The sequence below is a fragment of the Bactrocera tryoni genome, chromosome 4 (genome assembly GCF_016617805.1).
Source record: "Bactrocera tryoni isolate S06 chromosome 4, CSIRO_BtryS06_freeze2, whole genome shotgun sequence".
NCBI classification, from domain to species: Eukaryota; Metazoa; Arthropoda; class Insecta; order Diptera; family Tephritidae; genus Bactrocera; species Bactrocera tryoni.
This window is the reverse complement of record NC_052502.1, coordinates 32,369,595-32,389,185: the sequence shown is the minus strand read 5'-3', so window position 1 is coordinate 32,389,185 and position 19,591 is coordinate 32,369,595. Positions and strand designations below refer to the sequence as shown.

At 34.1% G+C, this 19,591-nt stretch overlaps 1 protein-coding gene across 2 annotated transcripts in view; it reads left to right on the top strand.

The window, feature by feature from the left end:
- LOC120773466 (proton channel OtopLc) overlaps window positions 1-11,898 on the top strand; it is a 124,850-nt gene extending 112,952 nt beyond the window's left edge. The window contains exons 4-7 of one of the 2 annotated variants that reach the window (XM_040102371.1): window positions 2,677-2,773; window positions 4,012-4,206; window positions 8,483-8,643; window positions 10,653-11,898. In XM_040102371.1, coding sequence (XP_039958305.1) covers window positions 2,677-2,773; window positions 4,012-4,206; window positions 8,483-8,643; window positions 10,653-11,807 — 1,608 coding nt within the window. In that variant the 3' untranslated portion in view covers window positions 11,808-11,898. The remainder of the gene's footprint in view (window positions 1-2,676; window positions 2,774-4,011; window positions 4,207-8,482; window positions 8,644-10,652) is intronic. The other variant, XM_040102370.1, reaches the window with a different exon arrangement.
- Window positions 11,899-19,591: the final 7,693 nt, after the last annotated feature.

Genomic DNA, 19,591 nt, shown 5'->3' with positions numbered 1-19,591 from the left:
GCTTTCGCTAACGAGCCTTAGAAATATTGCTTTCCGATTGCGTTGCTTCGCTCGTGTCTGTGTGTGTATTGGTGGGCATGTATGTGTGTGTGTGCGTGCGTAGCCATGTTTTCTACACGCTTCAACACCAGCCATTGATTGCGGAAGTGCATTTCCCTGGATTAATAGTCATCGTTTGCAAACAATTTGCCACATAGGCCCAGTGTCTGTGCTGTATGTGTGTGCGTGTGTGTTTGTTTGGCGTGCCGTTGATATTATCGATTGTCGTGGCCAAAGTATTGTGGTGGCAACGAGTTCAATAAATCTTTTTTCGGTCAATCGTATGTCAATAGTGTCGGTGAGGCACAGTATGTGTGTGTATGTGTGCTGCTTCAGGCGTCTATTGATTTGCATATTTTCGCTAGAATTCTTCCTTGTCAGACCTGTTCCGCGCATTTTACTAAATAATAGAGGATAGCAATAATGGAAGCATTAAGTATACATCCAAGCAAAAGGAATTCATTTTAAATAAAATATACATATGTATGTATACCCGTATATTTACATATCTGATAATAATCTAAGTCTTTTATCAACATAAATTTGGTTATAATAGGTACAATGGTGGCAGAAAAATTACGCATAATGCCAAAACTACACACTCTAGTTTAGAAATTTTAAAATATTCCTTTTATCGCAGCATGTAGAAGGAAACGTCGGGACCCCAAAAAAATTTATATTGCTAAGTTGTCAGGACTGTCCTTAATTACTACGCCAAATATAATCTCGATCTGACAACCGATTTGTTTACAAGAATTGCTTAAGTCGGTACACCTCAGTGGTGCATTCCGATTTTTACAAAGGATAAATATATCGAACCAAGTATTTATGCCTAATTTTTTGAAAATATTTCCTGTGAGGAATCGTTGCGAATGTTGGAAAAGGCTTACGGTTATTCAGTTTTATCAAAAAACACGAACCTACGAGTATTGCAAAGCCTTCAAAAAACAGTCGAGAGATCGTTGAAGACATGCTTCCCTCCATTCGAATGAAATTGGTGAATATTTTGGCTATGAAAAAGTCTTGCTCGACTTGTCTCGATAAAGCAGATTTTTTTTCAAAAAGAGTACCGTAAACAGATCTCTTTGGACATGCTTGATCGTGCGAATTTCGATACCTGCCATTATAACTGCCTATAACACATGGGTTTATAAGTTTAACATGCAAACAAGTAAAAAATTAGCGGAATGGAGGGGAAAAAGTGGCCCAAAAACCAAAAAAAAGCTTTGTCAAAGCCGCTTAAAACTCAAGGTAATGTTCGTTGTTTTGATATTCGTGGTTTGATGCATCATGAATTTCTTCCGGAAGGACAGACGGTTAATAAGGAGTTCTATTTGGTCGTATTGGGACGTTTGAGTGAGAATATCGTTCGAAAGTGGTCGGCATTGTAGAATAATTCATGAATTTTACACGATGATAATGTACCATCCCATCGAACCACGATTGTCAACGAATTTAAAGCCAAAAATGCAATGAATACCACCGATCAACCACCGTATTCACCAGATTTGGCTCCGTGTAATTTTTCCATGTTCTCCAGGCTAAAAAAGTCGCTCCGTGGAACTCGTTTTCGGTCGACCGAAGAGATGAAACAAAATTCGCTGAATGAGTTGAAGGTCATCCCTAAAAGTGTTTCGAAAATTGGAAAAATCGTGGCATAAGTGTATTACATCTAGTGGGGATTACTTTGAAGGCGACAAAATAAATATTGATGAACAATTAAATAAATTTGCGTTTTTTTGTCACAATATATTTATGTGGCATATAAATAAATGAGGGGGCGCTGAGTCGCTTTAGCTGTGTTCGCCTGTATATATGCGAACTGGTTGTCCTTCAGTTTGTGAAATATCGATCTGAGATTCTTTTCTCATCAAAACGCTGCTCATTTCTCGGAACTCCCGATATCGGACCACTATGGCATATAGCTACCATTTAAACTGATTGATCGGCATTAAGTGCTTGTATGGAAAGCTTCTCCAATTGACGACATTTTTTAAATAAATTTGGCGTGGTTTATTGTCTAAATCTATAACGCAATTGTTGAAAGAAAGACCACTATGTAGCTGCCATATGAACCGTCCGTTCATAATCTAGTTCTTCTAAGTTGTGAAGGGTATATTATAGCTTCGTTACATTACGTTTAACATTTACACTTATTTTGTCTTTAATAAATATATACACACCTAGCTACACTTCAATATTTATTCTACAAGTGTCAAATGTTTAAATCAAAGTTTGACAAGTTTAAATTTGAAATATTAAGAAGAGAAATATTGCAAAGGAAACTTACCAAAGTTCAATAGATGAACTGCTGAAAATAATTGCAGTTTTATTGTAATTAAAAAGTTGTACATATTGGAATGAAAATGTATTTATGCATTCGTACTTGAAGGAACTCAACACTTAACTGACTGGGTGCTTTAAAACTAACCGATTTCCAACAAAAGTGTTTTGTTCACTAAACAATTCGATAGGAACGATCGATTTGTTATCCCATTGATGAGTCAGAATCACCAACTTCGCTGTCCGAAGATATTACAAAATGACATGGACAGTCTAATTTTTTTAATGTAAAGCTAAGCACTATATTATATTTGAAACGAAAATACTATTTTGTCTATTTATTTCTATTTTCAGGTGTATTATCTTTACTTGTACATTGGCAGTATGATATTTTTGCTCTTCATGTATGCCACGCTATTGTGGGGACGACCGAAAATACCAGCAAATATAAGTAAGTACCAAAAAGAGCAATATACAGCTAAATCAAATAATCGAAATTTGATATAACAAATTCTTCTAGTTTGTAACAATTATTTACTACTTAAATTGGTCGAAATCGGCGGATACATTTTCTAGTCCACAGATAGCGAATGTATCTCGAATTGGCGCCAAATTGTAGAAGGAAGAAACGACTTGGCTATAACCTGTTAACAGTGTCTACGTCAATAAAAAGGCAGAAGAAGAATGCGAATGTACCCCTATGACTTTGATTGATCTTATACCAATAATTTAAAATTGCGGAAATTGTTTAATAAATTTTTCTCAAATTTCGTACCATGAAAATTGCCTCAGTACTTCACTTATCCTCAGATCTCTAATAAAATGATTTTTGTTCTTCTGGTTGACTCTACTCTAAACATGGATAACTACTGTATAATGCCATGTTCGTCCGACCGTCCATCTGTATATATATGAACTAGGCCCTCACTTTTTGAGATATCGATTTTTGCACTCGTTTTTTTTCTACCAATAACCTGCTCATTTGTTGGAACGGTCTATATCTGACCACTATAGCACACAAACCGAACAATCGGAATCAAGTGCTTGTAAGCAAAAGTTTTTCATTTGATGAGCCATCTTCATGAAAAGGCATGGGTTATTATTTGGCGACTGGCAACAAAGAAGGAGAAGTATGGTGTAATTTCCGAAAAAATGTTCTAGATGTAGTCACTGTAGCATACACATATGTAGGTGCCGATAACGAACGCGTATTCGTATATACATATTTATACGTAAAGCAAATTTAGCAGATATCTAAAGTTCGGTTGCGTCCGATTTTAAGCCTTCCTTACTTGTACGTCATTTCAATGTGAAATACGTGTGTTACTTTTCACAAACAAAAAATGATTAATTAAAAATCTTGCAAAAATAGCAAAAAAAAAACTAAAAAATTTAAGTAGAAAAGGAAATAAAGTAAAATAATGCCAAGGAGAGTATTGGTAATTAAAATGTTTTTCCGCCGTTTTATTGATATTCATTATTACGCGTGTCATTACTAAACATCAACGTTAATCGCACCGAATGTCCGTCCACTCATAATTAAGCAAATAGTTATGTACAGTCAGAGATACATATGAGCTCATTTAAACCACACAAAAATAAAAAATAAAACAAAAAATTATTATAAAATAAAAAAGAGAACACAACTGAAAACAAATATTTCATGATTCCTTTATCCTTTCGCTTCAGCTTCGCCCAGCAAATCAACATCAAAAGCGCGTTCCTCCACCGCTTCGGAGAGCATGGACGAATCGGACACGGACAGCAATTCGATGCATAACAAACGCATACCGACGGTGATACCCGCCCGAAGGCCCTCGCTATTGGCACCGCTCGGCCGGCAGCATCACTACGGATCCTTCTATCTGCGTATGGGCGCAGTGGGTGAGTATTTTGTGGGAATGTCCTGCTAAAATTTGTACTCGTGTGTGCACGCCGAAACGTTGGCGCGCTGGAAATGAAGCGGTCAAGTTGATGGTGGCATCGAGCAGCTGCTCTAGCCTTAACTGATGCTTCAGTACATACACACTGTAGATAAGATAATATGTACGAGTTTACTACTTTAAGCACAACTACTTCTCACTAACGGTATCGTTCGCATCTTGCGTTTTAAGTTAAATAAAATCGTCCGCTCTTGCGTATTCGCTGAATTTATGAAGATGAAGATTTATTTGCTCGCTATAAGGCAAGCACATTCTTATGTATTTAATGAAAATTTATGAAGTTGGAGTTGAAAATTAATATGCACAATTACATACATACACATCTCGCATTTAGTAAATGCCGCTGTGAAAGGAATATTATCCAGCACTCTCACTAAAAGCGTTTCCTTTGCACTAAAAGCATGGCGTTTGCAAAATGAGACGAAACAGGATCGAGTAGAATTTTGCAAGGGACTTTAATGTTGCAGCAGTAAAATTAAAATCGTACTATCATTTTTCTCCCACACTTTTGTCTGTATAAATTATTCTGACAATATGGAAAATTAATAGCAAAAATACTGCCGGTCGTTCATTATACGTAATTCATATTTATGTCAAAAATAAAAGCATTTTTAATAGGATTTATTAGGGTTAAGTCAAAAAAAGATAAAAACGCAGGACTAATAAAATTCCTAAAAATTGTATACTAAAATTTGTTATCTGAACTAAATAATCATAAAATATCATACAAAAATGAAAATAATTACAGTTCTTTGATGAAATTTAAAAAAATAAATATCGAGACAAATCAAAGGCGACGAGCATTACGATCAACTGAGTAAAATTTCAACAACTTTGTTCAGCCTTAAATTAAAAATAACTTTTCGTAAAAAAATTATCTCCTCTTCTTCCAAAGGCCAGTCAATGCAAAAACCGGTTTCACTAAATATAGTTGATAACCCTCAGTTTTTGAATCTCAAATTTTACATATCGTCATTTAAAATGCACAACAACCTCTCATTAAAAAATCAAAATTGAGCTTTTTATTGCTAACGACACACTGCATACAATTGAGGTACTCACAACGTGTCATAAAGCATCGTAAAATCATAAAATCATAAGTTTTTATGCTAGTATAAAAAATTTGTTGTTGGATTGGATTGCATACTAAAACAAGCTTACGCAAATACAACTCTGAACGCTATGTTTTCAGATCGTTAAAACTTATAACTTTATGAGACTATGTGAAACCCCTAAATATATCTTATGAAATATGTACATACATATATATGTCATAAACTTTTAAGCTGACGCTGTCCAACATATCCAATACGTAACCGTTTTATTACCAAAGTAAACATTTTATGTCAATGAGCGTGGTTTTTGTTATATCGTTTTCCTTTACTTGTAAACTTTCTAAAAGTTATGTTACGTTATTTTTCATTTTATCTGCAGATATATTCTTTAAAAAAAGTAACTATACTCAGTAAGAAAACTAAAATTTTGAGCTAATCTAGAATTTACCCATTTAAAACTCAAAACAAAGGCTTTTATATGTACATATGTATGTGAGCTAGTTCTTTCGAAATTTTTATTTTCGAAATGATAATCTAGTGGAATAAATATTGGTTATGACAACAATACACTCAGGATGATAAAGTTTGAATCTCCACTGCCATTATTAATTACTTTTACAAGACTACAGTGGACGTTAAAATAATATTTAATAAGTTTGAAAACCATTCCACGAATAATTTCAGAGACGTGGAGAGGCTAAAGAACACAAACTAGCTAACCCAATGAATTTCTCTCTGAAAATTTGAAAAAATGGTTCCATAACATTTGAATGGAAGATAGAGTGGGTACATTGCGCGAAAACCCACTTGTCGAAATATTTTTTTTCTAGGTTGGTATGATTCTATGCGACATCTGTACTAAATCAACTGTAATATAAAGGAATTGGTGCTTGATGATTAGATGTCAGAGATCCTACTAACATCGTTGGAATATCGAAAGGATCAGTGAAAACTATTTTAAAAGATCAATTGGGACTAATAAAAGTTAAAGTACGATTGATTCCAAAATGACTAAAATTTTGCCGCGAAGCTATTCGTAAAACGAGGCCGGAATTATGGATGATAATGCACCGTCACATACTGCATTGATTCTTCCTGAATTTTTCGCCAAATTTTGAGCTAATATCGTGTCACAACCGTATTCGCCTGATTTAGCTCTGTGCTACTTCTGCCTATTCAGCAAACTCAAGCGACGGTGGCGGGGACACCGTTTTGAGTCAACTGGAGGCATTAAACGTGAATCGCTACGCACATTGAAGGCTATTCCGGAAATTGACTTTAACAACGTTTCATGTGTTGAAAAAACGTTGGCACACAAGTGTGTTGTGACCAAGTGTAATTACTTTGCTGAGAAGACATAGACTTTGCAGAATAAATTAAGAATTTTGAATTTATGAACAAAGTCTTACTATTTTTGCTCATGTACTGTCTAGAATTAATCATAAAACAGACCTTTAAGTTGCGAACCATTGCATTACATTTCAAGAAGAGATCTATACTATCGAGAAACCTGCTAGCTAATCTCTAATGCATCAGCAGGCAACTTCGGAGTCAACATCTACGTGGACAGCCAAGCAGCAATTAAGGCAGTAACCTCGTATCGCATATCGGCCAGAAGTGTCTAGGGAAGCAGGGTAGCAATGGAGAGTGTCGCGGAGTAGTAGTGGACGAGGCTGTGAAGAGCGGTGTGCGACTGTCATCCGAAATATTGATAAAACCAGCCTTGACTTTATGCTATACTGCAAATTTCATGTTCAAACGGGAGATGAAAAATATACAAAGCTCCTCTTAACACTATACTTTTTTCAGTGGATATTTGAAAGATGACGAATTGAGAAATGTCGTGCTTAAGGACATTTCATAAAATTTCATTTCTAGATACAGCACTAGAAAAGCCCGTACGAAGGAAACCAGAAGAACTCTACAAGAAATGATTCCTAAATTTGGTCTTCATCGAGTCAAAAGTTATGTGATGACACTGAAATGCAATAATTTTAAAGTATTTTTAAAAATGAAAAATGGTAAATGATTCACATTATTTTCAAAAAATAAAAAAACGGGTTTAACTATTTTCTAAGTACGAATTATGGCCCCTGTTTAAGTTAAAGTAAATGTTTTAGAGCAAAAGCTCATAGTAATGTTTATAGAAAAACTAAAAGTAGCCAAAAATCTTATGTATTTTTCAATGACTACGGAATATACTTAATCTGCCAGATTGTTAGAAATATTAAAGAGTCTCAATCCAAAGTTAAGAAAAGGAAAGTTTTTTATTGCTTTGAATTTCTGCCATTTGTAAGGAGTAACCACTACCTCTTTTCCACACACTGAGTATCTAATGTTACGCAGATTTCCCAAAGGAACCATAAAAGTGATTGAAATGGAAAATGGCCACTTATTCGTACCACAGCATTTACAACTCACATACATACATACAAATATATTTAAAAAGGCAAAGTACTGGCGTATTTGTGGGACACTCAATTGCTTAGATCTTATCTTTATTTTTATTGAGAAACTCAGAAAATTTCGTAAAGAAGGATATAAAATGGACAGCGGATCTCAACGCATTGCTGTTTTCCTCTTTATTTATTTATTTATTTCCTTTTTTGCTTCACAAGACTTATTTATTGCACATCGCTCAATTGTGGATTAACTTGCGCCAGCAAATGCTGCTTTACCCTTTAGTAGCCCAAAAATCTTTAAATTCTATAAAAATATAAAAAACATTGCAATTTATTTGAACTATAGACGAATAGTCTCTGTAGCTTCCGCTGAAGATAATTTAATATTCAGCTGAAAAATAAATGGCCCGCCTTATTTTTCTGCTTACAGCTTTGATGTACAAAATATTTTTCGTTTTTTCTTATTTATTGATTTTATTTTTCCAAGCGCAGCCACCTTGATTCGCCAAATAAATTGCAACTGCTGCTCGACTTGTCAGTTCATTAGTCTTTGCACTTGCGAAGGGTTCGGCACCAGCTGACGGCGCACTGCGCTGCCTTTAATTGCTGCGCCTAATTGACGTTGTAATTCGGTTAATGACGCCTTTGGAGGCTGTTGCCAATTCTAATTTATGCCTAATTTTATTTCAACACATTATTTTCGTTTACTTCTATTCTTCCTTTCGTCGCTTATTTACATGTATATTTTTTGCTTTTACAGCTTTTGGCATTGGCAGCATGATCTATTCGGGCTTGGAGTTCGGTCAGTATTTCGAATTGAATCCGGACACCAAGTGTCATAATGTTTTGTTAGCATTGACACCGGCGACGCGAATGGCATTCATTTTCATACAAATGTACTTTATTTTCCTGAATAACGAGGTGAGTGGGGTGAGCGGTGGTAAAATTGTGTTAATTGTAAATAACTTTATTTTACGGACTATTTAAGCGAACAGGTTAACGTAATTTTTACACCCTATTTTACCTGCCTTTTTTCATACTTGTATGATGTTAAAATACGTTCTCGTTCGAAGTTGGGAAGTAAGGCATAGAATGAGGCCCCCAAAAACCTCTCCATAGCGAGATACTTTATTTAAAGCAATAGCACTGTTCAACTTACAGCTAGGTATTAGAACAAACAGTATTTTTTCGACAGATGGGTAATAGGTTACGAAGTAATTTCTTCATTTTTCGAAGTGAGTTTCCTAAATCCTATTATTTGGTTTCGAATTTCGAAATTGCGTTTGGTGAAAAGTGTTCAGTGGGAAATGGTCTACGGATCAGTTATACGAAATTACGTGCTCTTAGCTTTTCAATTAAAGGCTGGATGCCGGAAAACATAAAATCTCAATAATCGGTTATAAGGCAGATATGTAATAGCTATATAGTACATGTCCGGTCTGGCCGATTCCGACAAATGATCAATAAAATATCAAAATGTTAATTAGGGTTATGTTAGATGGCTTATCTAGAGAGATGGCACGTGGACTGCTATATGTAGTCCTTTGAAAAGCCATAGAAAAGAAGAACCAATACAAATTTACACAGGCACTTAGTTTCCTTTCCCTTCAGTTCAGTGGGATTTCTATGCGTTCCTAAGTGTTCAAGTTTTGACCTCCCAAAGGCGGGATAGTCAAGAAGAAAGTGTTGAGTTGTTCCCACCTCATCTTCTTCCTTACAACTTCTGCACATGGCGTCTGATAAGATTCCCAGCCCTACAGCATGGACGCCAATAGAGCAACTGCCTGCTAAAAAATCCACAACTAGGGAGAGGCTAGCCTTACTGAGGGCAAAGGGATCACTAGACTTTCGACCGATATTGGACCCAAAGGCTTTTGCGACAGCGCATATACCGATGGTGGCAGCTACCTAGTAGTATAATACGAGAGCATACGGGAGTACAGACCCGCTTCCATTCTAACGATAGCGGATCTAAAGTGGCTTTTCTTGCTAGCTCATCAGCTTTACAATTTCCTGCGATTCCGTTTTCCAGTCTCATTACAAAGGCACTTGCTGCTATTGATAGTGAGGATAGGCACTCATTGATCAACCCTGAACGTACTGTTCAAGGCTATTATCGCCGCCCTGCTAACTGGCTGGATGATTACTTCTCTGAAAAAGGCCGCAGTCCGGATTAGTAAATATGCTGCTACCTTAATGGCTGCAACCTCGCTTTGGAAAACCCTGGAATATTCAGGAAGTCTGAAGTGGAGTTAATAGTGAGCTCCTGAGAGTAAACTCTCCACCAACCTTCCCCTAAGCTTTGACCCATTAGCTCACTGCCCCTCTCCTCCAACGGCCTTTTCCGACCCACAACTCCCTCGCCGGTATATGAGCAAAGAAGATGCCGCCAGAGTTTGGTTTGGCGACTCTGTGATCCAAGTGATCTGGTATGAAGTCATTGTGTGTAATATCAAAATGTACTTATGTATTAAATTTATTCGGTTATCTAAAAAAACTGACGAAGAAATTTTTATAATCCTTAAACGGTAAGCTTCGACCTAAAAATAGCTGGCTCAAAGCCTAAGACCCGTACTTATTGGTACGGTGTTCAGCAACGAAACCAGATCGGAGTCCAAAATCACTTAGCAAGAATAGTGAAAACGACTACAACTTTAGGACCTTTTCAATACGCCCTACGGTACATTCATAGAAACATGGTCGGATATAGGACAGCATTAAGGAAAGTGGAAAATATTTGCCCCTATAAACTCCACCTTTGGGAGCATTGACTGTCATATGGAGAAAAAAAGTTACTTGATTTCAGAAACTAATGTTTCTAAAGAGAGCAGCTTAGAATTGTTTCGTTAACTGTATTGAAGACTCATCTTCATAATATAAATAAATCACTTACTGTATAACTTCATTCACACTAAATCTCTTACTTGCAGCAAATCAAAGTCTATCGCTATAAAATCATCGCACGCTTCGGTCTAATGCATATGATCGGCACCAATTTGGCAGTTTGGCTGAATGTGCTGATACAGGAAACGAAACACGAAATATTGACATTCTACAATCCGGAGAATCGTACGCTGCGCATCTCACATCGTATACCCGGACATTCGCGTGGACATGCAAACATACCGGCAGTAATACCCACCGATCCCACAGCACATTTGCGTATACCGCGGGGACTGAAGGGTCCTTATCAAATTTTCGAGTGTCGACGTACCAACATACTCGGCACACTGGTACAAGATGCCTCACCATTCCTCTTTCCCTGCACCATTGAGTATTCATTAATCTGCGCAGCCATATTGTATGTGATGTGGCGTAGCATTTCGCGACCGCCAACACCAGCGCCACAACGTCCGGACACGATCAGTTCGCCGATGAAGCGTTCACCCCATCACTATTCGGTGGATTGTGCGCGTGCGCACAAGGGTCTCTTCGTTGGCATACTCATACTCGTGCTGACCATCATTTCGCTCATTCTCTTCTTCGTGTTGATCTCGCGACCAGACTTTGTCGCCTTGGCCGTCACCGAGGTGACCATCTGTGAGCTGCTCATCTACGGCACAGCGACAATAGCAACACTCATCGGCATGATACAAATACGACATCTGCAATATGATTGGTATCGCAGCTTCTCGTTGGATGATATTTTGTTGGTCGGTGCGCAGACTGGTTCCTTTTTGTACAATATATTCACAGTGATCGCCGGACATTTTACGTTGCGCAGTGATGATATGTTAGTACCGTTAAATGCACTCGCCTCCATTGTGCAAACGGCTTGCCAGACATTATTCATCTTGGATGCGAGTCGACGACAGGCCATCACACCGGAGCATATACGTAAGAAACCCGGCCGAGAGATTGTGACATTTATGTTGGTCGTGAATTTGGCGATGTGGGCGATCAGCACGTTGGAGAAGTCACGTGCCGAATCACATCCAATACAATTGAATTTCTATGGTCTGTGGGCGTGGACGATAATAACGCATGTGTCCATGCCATTGGCAATATTCTATCGTTTTCATTCGACAGTTTGCTTGTGTGAAATCTGGAAGCGTGCCTATAAACTGAAACCGGCCTATATGTGAGAGTTTGCGCGCGAGCGCATTGCAAGCATTGCGCAACAGCAACAATTCTGTGAAGATCTCAAAACCAATTTGTCGTACTGTTATTGCTCAACAACGCTGGCCGGCGGCGAACTCGAGACCGTCGAAGAGGCGGAGAGTGGCGAGAGCAACGGCTACGAAGAAGATGACGAGGGTGAGGATGGTGGCAATGGTGATGGTGACGTTGGTGGCGCTGGTACCGATACGACTACAGCGGTGCTGGAAGGTGGTGGCACCGGCACCGCCGCCACAGAAGAAGAGGACTTGGACACAACCGACGGTGATGAGTTAGAGGCGACACAACGACCGAAACAAATGAAAGCAAATGGTAGTGAACAGAAGCAGCAGAAACAGCAGACCAGACAACGACATGTCAAACTAGTAGACTGTAAGGATAACGGTAATGGTAATGGTAATGATAATGGTAAGGGTAACGGTAAGGGTGGTGGTGGTGGTGGTGGTGTTAAACCTTCCGCATTTTGTCCGGTTTTCGTGATAAATGGTGAATGAGTTTACGAGGATTTTGAGTTCATTGATGCGGGCAGCGATCGTGAGCTCACATTTGTTTAAGGCGTACACTTGGTATAGACTTTGAGGCGAGTTAGGCGGTGTAGACAGGTGTAGAATTGAGATCTGGAGTATGTTGAGCTCGATAATGGTTAGACATATATTTTATGGAAAGTTTAAGAAGAGTACGATTTTCTTTTGCGAAGCAGCCATATTCGGAGACATAACAGGCTAGATTGGGTAGTAAAGTTTATCAGAACATTTACTTCAAAAGTGATACAGTTACTCCCAAGAAGTTATGAAAAGAGCGGTTCAAAAATTACCTATTGCTAATGAAATGCTTTGAGAGTTCAACAGGTCACAGCATATAGGGGCTCAATAGTTGAAACTGAAGTATTATGTACTTTCTTTAACGGCAACTAAAACCTGTAATATATTCCTTAATTTCAAAAATCTTAAAAATCTTCCAAATTATGCCGAAGGGACCCCATTAGGTGACGAAAAAGATTGCTTTGTTACCATGCATAGCTGGGTGTTTTCGTAAGAGGCTCCACAGCAGGGTCTGTTATCAGTATTTTAGCTAAACGGCACTTTGTTTTCAGATATTCAGAAAACTTTTCCAAACATCATGTGAGAGAAAATTCAAACATTCTTTAGATCATGTTCGAGAAAGAGACCAATATAAAATTTCAGCGTCACCTTGGGTGGACCAGATCGAAAAGAATTTCAAAAAGGTGTTCTAAGACAAGGCAAACATTATGTGAGGGAAAATTCAAACATTTTTTTATATTATGTTCGAGGAAGTAGATTTGAACTCGAAACCAATATAAAATTTCAACGATATTTTAGCTTAACACGATCGGAAAAGATTTCCAAATAAGTATTCAAAGACAGTTCAAGCAATATGTGGAGGAAAATTCAAACATTCTCATGTTCGAGAAAGTAGATTTTAGAAAGAGATCAACATAAAATTTCAACTTTAACTTAGGTGGACAAGAACGAAAAGGTTTCCAAAAGAAGTGTTCTAAGGCACTAAATCTTCACCGTTTTTTATATCCCGAATAAAGAAGAAAAACTTTCCTCATAAATAAGAGAAATTCGAGTGTATACTCTTAAAAACTAAGAATATATAATATATACTTCATATGAAGGATATAAATGAATTGGCAAGATCCTTGGTCGAGATTCTCGGCACAGTTTTTATGTACACGTTGTTATTCAATAAATGAAGGGTCTTTTCAGCTGTAAGAAATTCTCCCATGTTGGTCTGAAACTGAAATTAAGCCCAGACATTTCAACCAAATATCATAGCCCAGACATTTCAACCAAATATCATCTGCGTTAGGTACCATGTAATGCTATAATTATATCCACAACTCTAACATTATTCTGGGAAATTTTTGAACTCATTGCCGGCATTAAAACAAATTTAGGATTTGTTGAGAGATTTTTGCAATATAAAATTAGCAAGGTCGCATTTTGGGAAAATAGCGGGTTAATTGATAGAGAAATTTCAACGAATACTGTAACCAAAATAAACCAGATAAACTACTTAGAGGCATAGGTTATTGGTAGTCATTTATCCACAGCAATATTAAAAGTATTTTCTAGGAAGTTACACATTTATAAAGAGATTGAAACTAGTACTATTTGAAGGCATAAAACAAAAGAAAAAATTAAAAAAAAAATATCACCAATACACTGCGAAATCAAAATGGTCAAAGTAAATGTACGAAATAGTTCGAAACTAAATACTACTAGGGAATATATACCATATAACATACATATTAGACAAAATAGTAAAAGTATAGAAAAACGAGTTGTAAATTTAATTAATTTTTAGTAATCAAGTGAGGAATAAGAAATAATAACGATATTGAAAAAACTATTCACCGATGTACCGACCCACCATAAACCACCATTTCGAACAAAACTTTCATTGGCATACAAGAAAAACTAAAAAAAGCGAACCAATTAATTGAAAACGAATTTCAAGAAACGAAAAAAACTGAATTTCAAAAAAAAATTAAATTTCAAAAAAAAAATAAAATTTCAAAAAAATTAAATTTGGAAAAAAATTTAAAGCCGAAGAGAAGAATAAGCAAAGAACCCACACATGCAACTACACTCAATTGAATAACATGATAACCTTACAAACGTGTACACACAAACAACCATAGCTACATACATACAAGTATTTTTCGATGAAGAAAATTTAATTGATTTTACAAAAAAACACGAAAAAAAAATATAAAGTGATGCAATATTTTCTTTCAACTTTACCTATAACAAAGATCGAATCAACAATATACATACATATACCTAGAAGTACACACAAAAATTATGCTAATCCCCAAGGGGTGATAGTTTGTTTACATTAAAGTGAAGTACCGTAAGACGTATGTGAAACAGTTACATATATCATGTTCTAACTGATGATAGTCATAAAAATTGCTATATAACAATGTAATCTACAAACACATATACATACATATATAAGTCAGTATAATTGATAAATCAAGCAAGAAAATATTGTAAACATATACATACATACATATAAATTGAAAAATAGATTTTGAATGAAAGCAAACATAACCTTAAAAAGTTCTAGTGGATACCATGCAAAATAACGTGTATGTAGTTGTATTCATCGATACTATTTGTATAGACTGATTGTGTGTTCACCGCAAATAACTTTAGTTCAAAAGTAGAAAATTCAATACTGAAACGAGTAATATTATACAGAACAAAAATCGAAGAGCGTAGTTCATCATAGATACCTATTTTACGAAATTAATTCGCTAAAAATCAACGGCATTTGGTTGCGTGTATTATGGGAAGTTTTAGTTGTTTTTAGGTGTATTCAAATTTTATAGGACATATTGTGAATATCCGAATGGAGTGAGGCTAAGTTTGGTTTTTTTCGAACAATAAAACGTTTAGTTTAAAACACATTTATAACAAAGAATGTGTACCAATCTTCATCTTCTTCTTCACTGGCCTAGACACCGCTTACGCGGTAAAGCCGAGTTAAAAAAATTTCACTATTTGTTCTCCCTGAAATATTACAACTCAAATCAAATATGTAGTTAATTGCTGCTTTTGAGGGTTCTGGTCCCTTCATGGAGGGATGCAGTCGTAAATTTTTCAATATTACAGCTAAAAGGTGATCAATTGTCCTGCTGAGCAGACAATTATGTTCTTATCTACGAATTCCAATTATTGAGATTGGCATCTAAAGCGTTCATCTTTGACTCAAAAGGACTCTATTTGCAAACTGCGTAAGACTCGTTGTTTTTCTTAAGGGGTTTATAGCCACTTGAAAAGCAGAAATAACGCAGTTCTTTTTGAACTTTTCCGACGAGGCAATTCATTTTAAAAATAAATATCTGGCGGTGAGCCAGATTTTTCTGCTTAAAAATAACTCAAATCGAAAACAAAAAATGGTATTATATATGAGTACAGGTAATAAGCGAAAGACATGTCAGAATTTTAATTATTAACAAAATGGCGGCTTCACAAAAAAAAATTTTTTTCTGTGTTTCCGACATATGAGCGGTTTTTTGAGGAAAAAAGGAAGTGTGCAAAATTTCAAATCGATATTTCGAAAACTGAAGAACTTGGTCTGAATATATAAATATTCATTGTTTCCAAAAAGCATACAGAAATTGTATTCAATCATTGAAAGTCGACCTCTTCAACTGATGAAAGTATTAAAAGAGCTTGGAAATCGTCAAGCAAGAGCTGGTCATCTCTCGCAAAAAATTAAGAGTTTTGTGTTCTATTTACAATTTCCGGGTACTTTTTTGTCAAAATGTATACTTTTACAATTCTATCTGTACACAACAAATTACCAGCTCCAGTTACCAGCAAAAGTTCATAACTACTTTCCTTGGAGTAAAATTCCCAAAAGACTTTTTTCGCCGAAACATGCAATTTTTGCTACCAACAGCAGGAGAAAAAATTAAAAAAAACTTAAGGCTTTAAAAATATGGAAAAAACGTATTTGCCAGATTTTAAAAATGAAATTTTTTTGCCATATTTTCAGTGTTTTACCAAAATCCTCGTATAAATCCCAAAGTTGCCAAAGATATTCTTTGAAAAAAAAATATTAAGAAGAAAAAAGTAATAAGCATGAAAGTTTGAAAAAATTTAATTCATAATTGACAGGAAAAAGGAAACTATAGGATAATCATCCTAATGAATATGCGAATTAGAAATTATAAAAACAAAGATTCTATGTAAAATTAGTATTAAAGTTTAATACACATAATTTGCTGTAAGTGAAATGCTAAAGAGTTGCCACTTAATTATGCTAAGCGAGAAATATTATGTACATACATACATATACATGTATAAGATTGTGTTATTTGTTTGCGAAAATTGTTTTGTTGCATTCATTTATTGTTGCAAGGATCGACGAAGCATTGTTTGTTTGATTGTTCATGTAACTGATCATTTGATCATTATTTTAAGGGTTGATTCTAAAGTTTTAATTCTTAAAGGAATATTGCATAAGTGAAAATTATAATTATGAACGTAGTTGCTATTTTTTAACAGATATAAAGTATCGTAAATCGTTTATGTATGTGTGATAGAGTATAAAAATTTTATTTAAATTGAATGTATTATATATAATAAGAAATTATGTATGTATGTATATATAAGTTTTAAATGCAGTTGAGGCTAAAATTTAAAAATAAATTGTAAAGCTACGTTTTTTTCAGAAATAATGCATTTAAAATTTTTGCTAAAAAATAAAATATTTTAATCGAAATCAATCAAAAGCATTTTTAAGCTTTTAAAATATTAATTTCTTGAGTTAACAGAATAAGAATAAAAATATATAATTGACAAGCAAGGAAGAGCTAAGTTCGGGTAAAACCGAACATTTCATATATTGTAACTTGCAAGGATTAAAGCCAGGGAAGATAACTCACATATTGGCCCTTATATGCGGTATAAACTCACTAGGAAATTTGAAAATTTATAAATTAGATATATGGGGGCACACAGACATATTACTATCAGAAAAAGATCATCTCTGAATTTCAATTGTAAATCTGATATATTGATCGGTATTTTCGGTAAAAAGTCAACTATAGGTACTGGGGTGGTCCACATATTGTGTACGTAGTGGCTTGTTTTATTTGATTTGGACCATTTTTGGCCATAAGGTGGCGTACTCTAAAGGCAATATTCGTGCAAAGTTGAATTTTACACTCGAAAGGAGGGAATCAGATAGTATTTAAAATAGTCTTATATGTGAAGTAGGTGTGGCTTCAGTCCGATTTTACCCATTTTCACACTGTTGGTAGGAGCTCTTATTGTATTAGCGCTGGTTAACTTTGGTCGTTGTAGTTTAAGTGGCCTAAGAGGTTTATATTTGAGGGCGAGGCCACGACAACTTTTTCACAATTTTTAGCCGACAGTTGTCCTTTGCTACTGCGATCACCTGTGCCAAATTAGAGAGCTACATATGTCCTAATTTAGTGCTCAGTTATGGGTTTTCGGTTACAGGTGTTTTGTGGTACAGTGGTTCGATTACGCCCATCCATCTTTTTTTTGTACTAAGGATCCCGGATACCACTTTTTTTAAATTTATTCACAGAGCTAATTAAAATTTTACAAAATTTCATATTCCGGGAAATGAAAAGTTTTTGAAAAATTTAAAATAAATATTTTTTTTTTATAATTTATTTATATAGTTAATTTAAAATTTTACAAAACTGTGTATTTTGTTAAAAATAAAATTTTTAAATATGTAAAAAAAATATTTTTTTATTTTGTTACAAGAACAAGTTAAGTAAATTTTTACGAAATTTATGTATTTGTTTTTTTTTTCAGCAATTAAATCTCTTTAATGACAAAAACCGTAAACTCAGGACTTCTTTAATTTTTTTTAAATAAAATAAAAACAAAATATTAAAATTATTTTTTGTGCAAAATAGTTATCAAGAATTAAAGAAAACAATTTAATTATAATATTATTGTAAATTTTTTTAAGATAATAAAAATATTATACCATTAATAAACACTAAATTATTTATAAAAGTAACAACTATCTCATAAAAAATGTTTTCATCTACTGTGCATAATTTAGTTTCGATGCCAAAGATTTTTTCAAACCATATACAAGATTATTACATTTATATATACATACATGCATTTGTATATTTAGTAAATCTAAGTTAAGTGTTTGCTGTCTGTAATTTAATAAAAAAAAAATAATAACAATTGTGTGTTTTAAAAGTTAAGTATGAAGGAAAAAGCAATTTTAAATTTAGTTATGACAATTGAAATATTAATATGTATTTATATATTCTTCATATAATATACTAGCATATTATTTGTAGTATATAAGGAAATTAGTAAAAAAAATTAAGATTTTTTATGAATTCTGTAAATTTATAAATAAATGAGTGTAGCTAAAGGCAAAGAAGAGCTGAAAATACACTTGTGTCAACAATGTAATGAAACGAAAAATAAATAAAAATAATGAAAAAAATAAAAAAAAATTATAAAAAAAATAACAATATAAATAAATAAAATAGATCGGAAGAGCACACGTTAAAAATAACAAACAATAAATAAAAAATAAAAAAAAAAAATAATAAGAAAAATATATAAGAAAATATATGAAAAAAACTAAAAATATTAAAAAAAAAGTTAAATAAAATAAAATATTAAAAAATAATTAAAAGGTATTAAAAACATTATTTACAAAAATAAAAAAATAAAATAAAATGATAAAAAAACAATTTCTTTAACAAAATTGTATTCTTGCGATACACAATTTACATTTAACAAAGTTTTAATAAAAACAAATAAAAACTACTAAAATGAAAACACGAAATTTAATCAAAGATATAGAAATGTACGCTCAATATTGCAAACAAACAAAAATAATACAAATAAATGGTAAAATAAAGTATACAAAAACAAAAACAACAAATTTGAAAAAAATAAAAAAAGTAAAGGAAAAAGACAAAAGCCAGAAAATAAAATTTAAAATAAAAAAAAAAATATAAACAATTTAAAAAAAACCAAAAATTAAAAATTATAAAAAAAATTAAAAACAAAACCGAAAACCTAAAACCAAAAAACAAAAATATATACCACAAACAATAATCGTATGTTAGCAATTGAAAATTACATAAAACTACTACATTTGTATATTTTGTAACAACCATACATATTAAGAAATACTTATGTACGTATGTATGTATGTACTTCATTTAAATTAACTGTAACTGCAA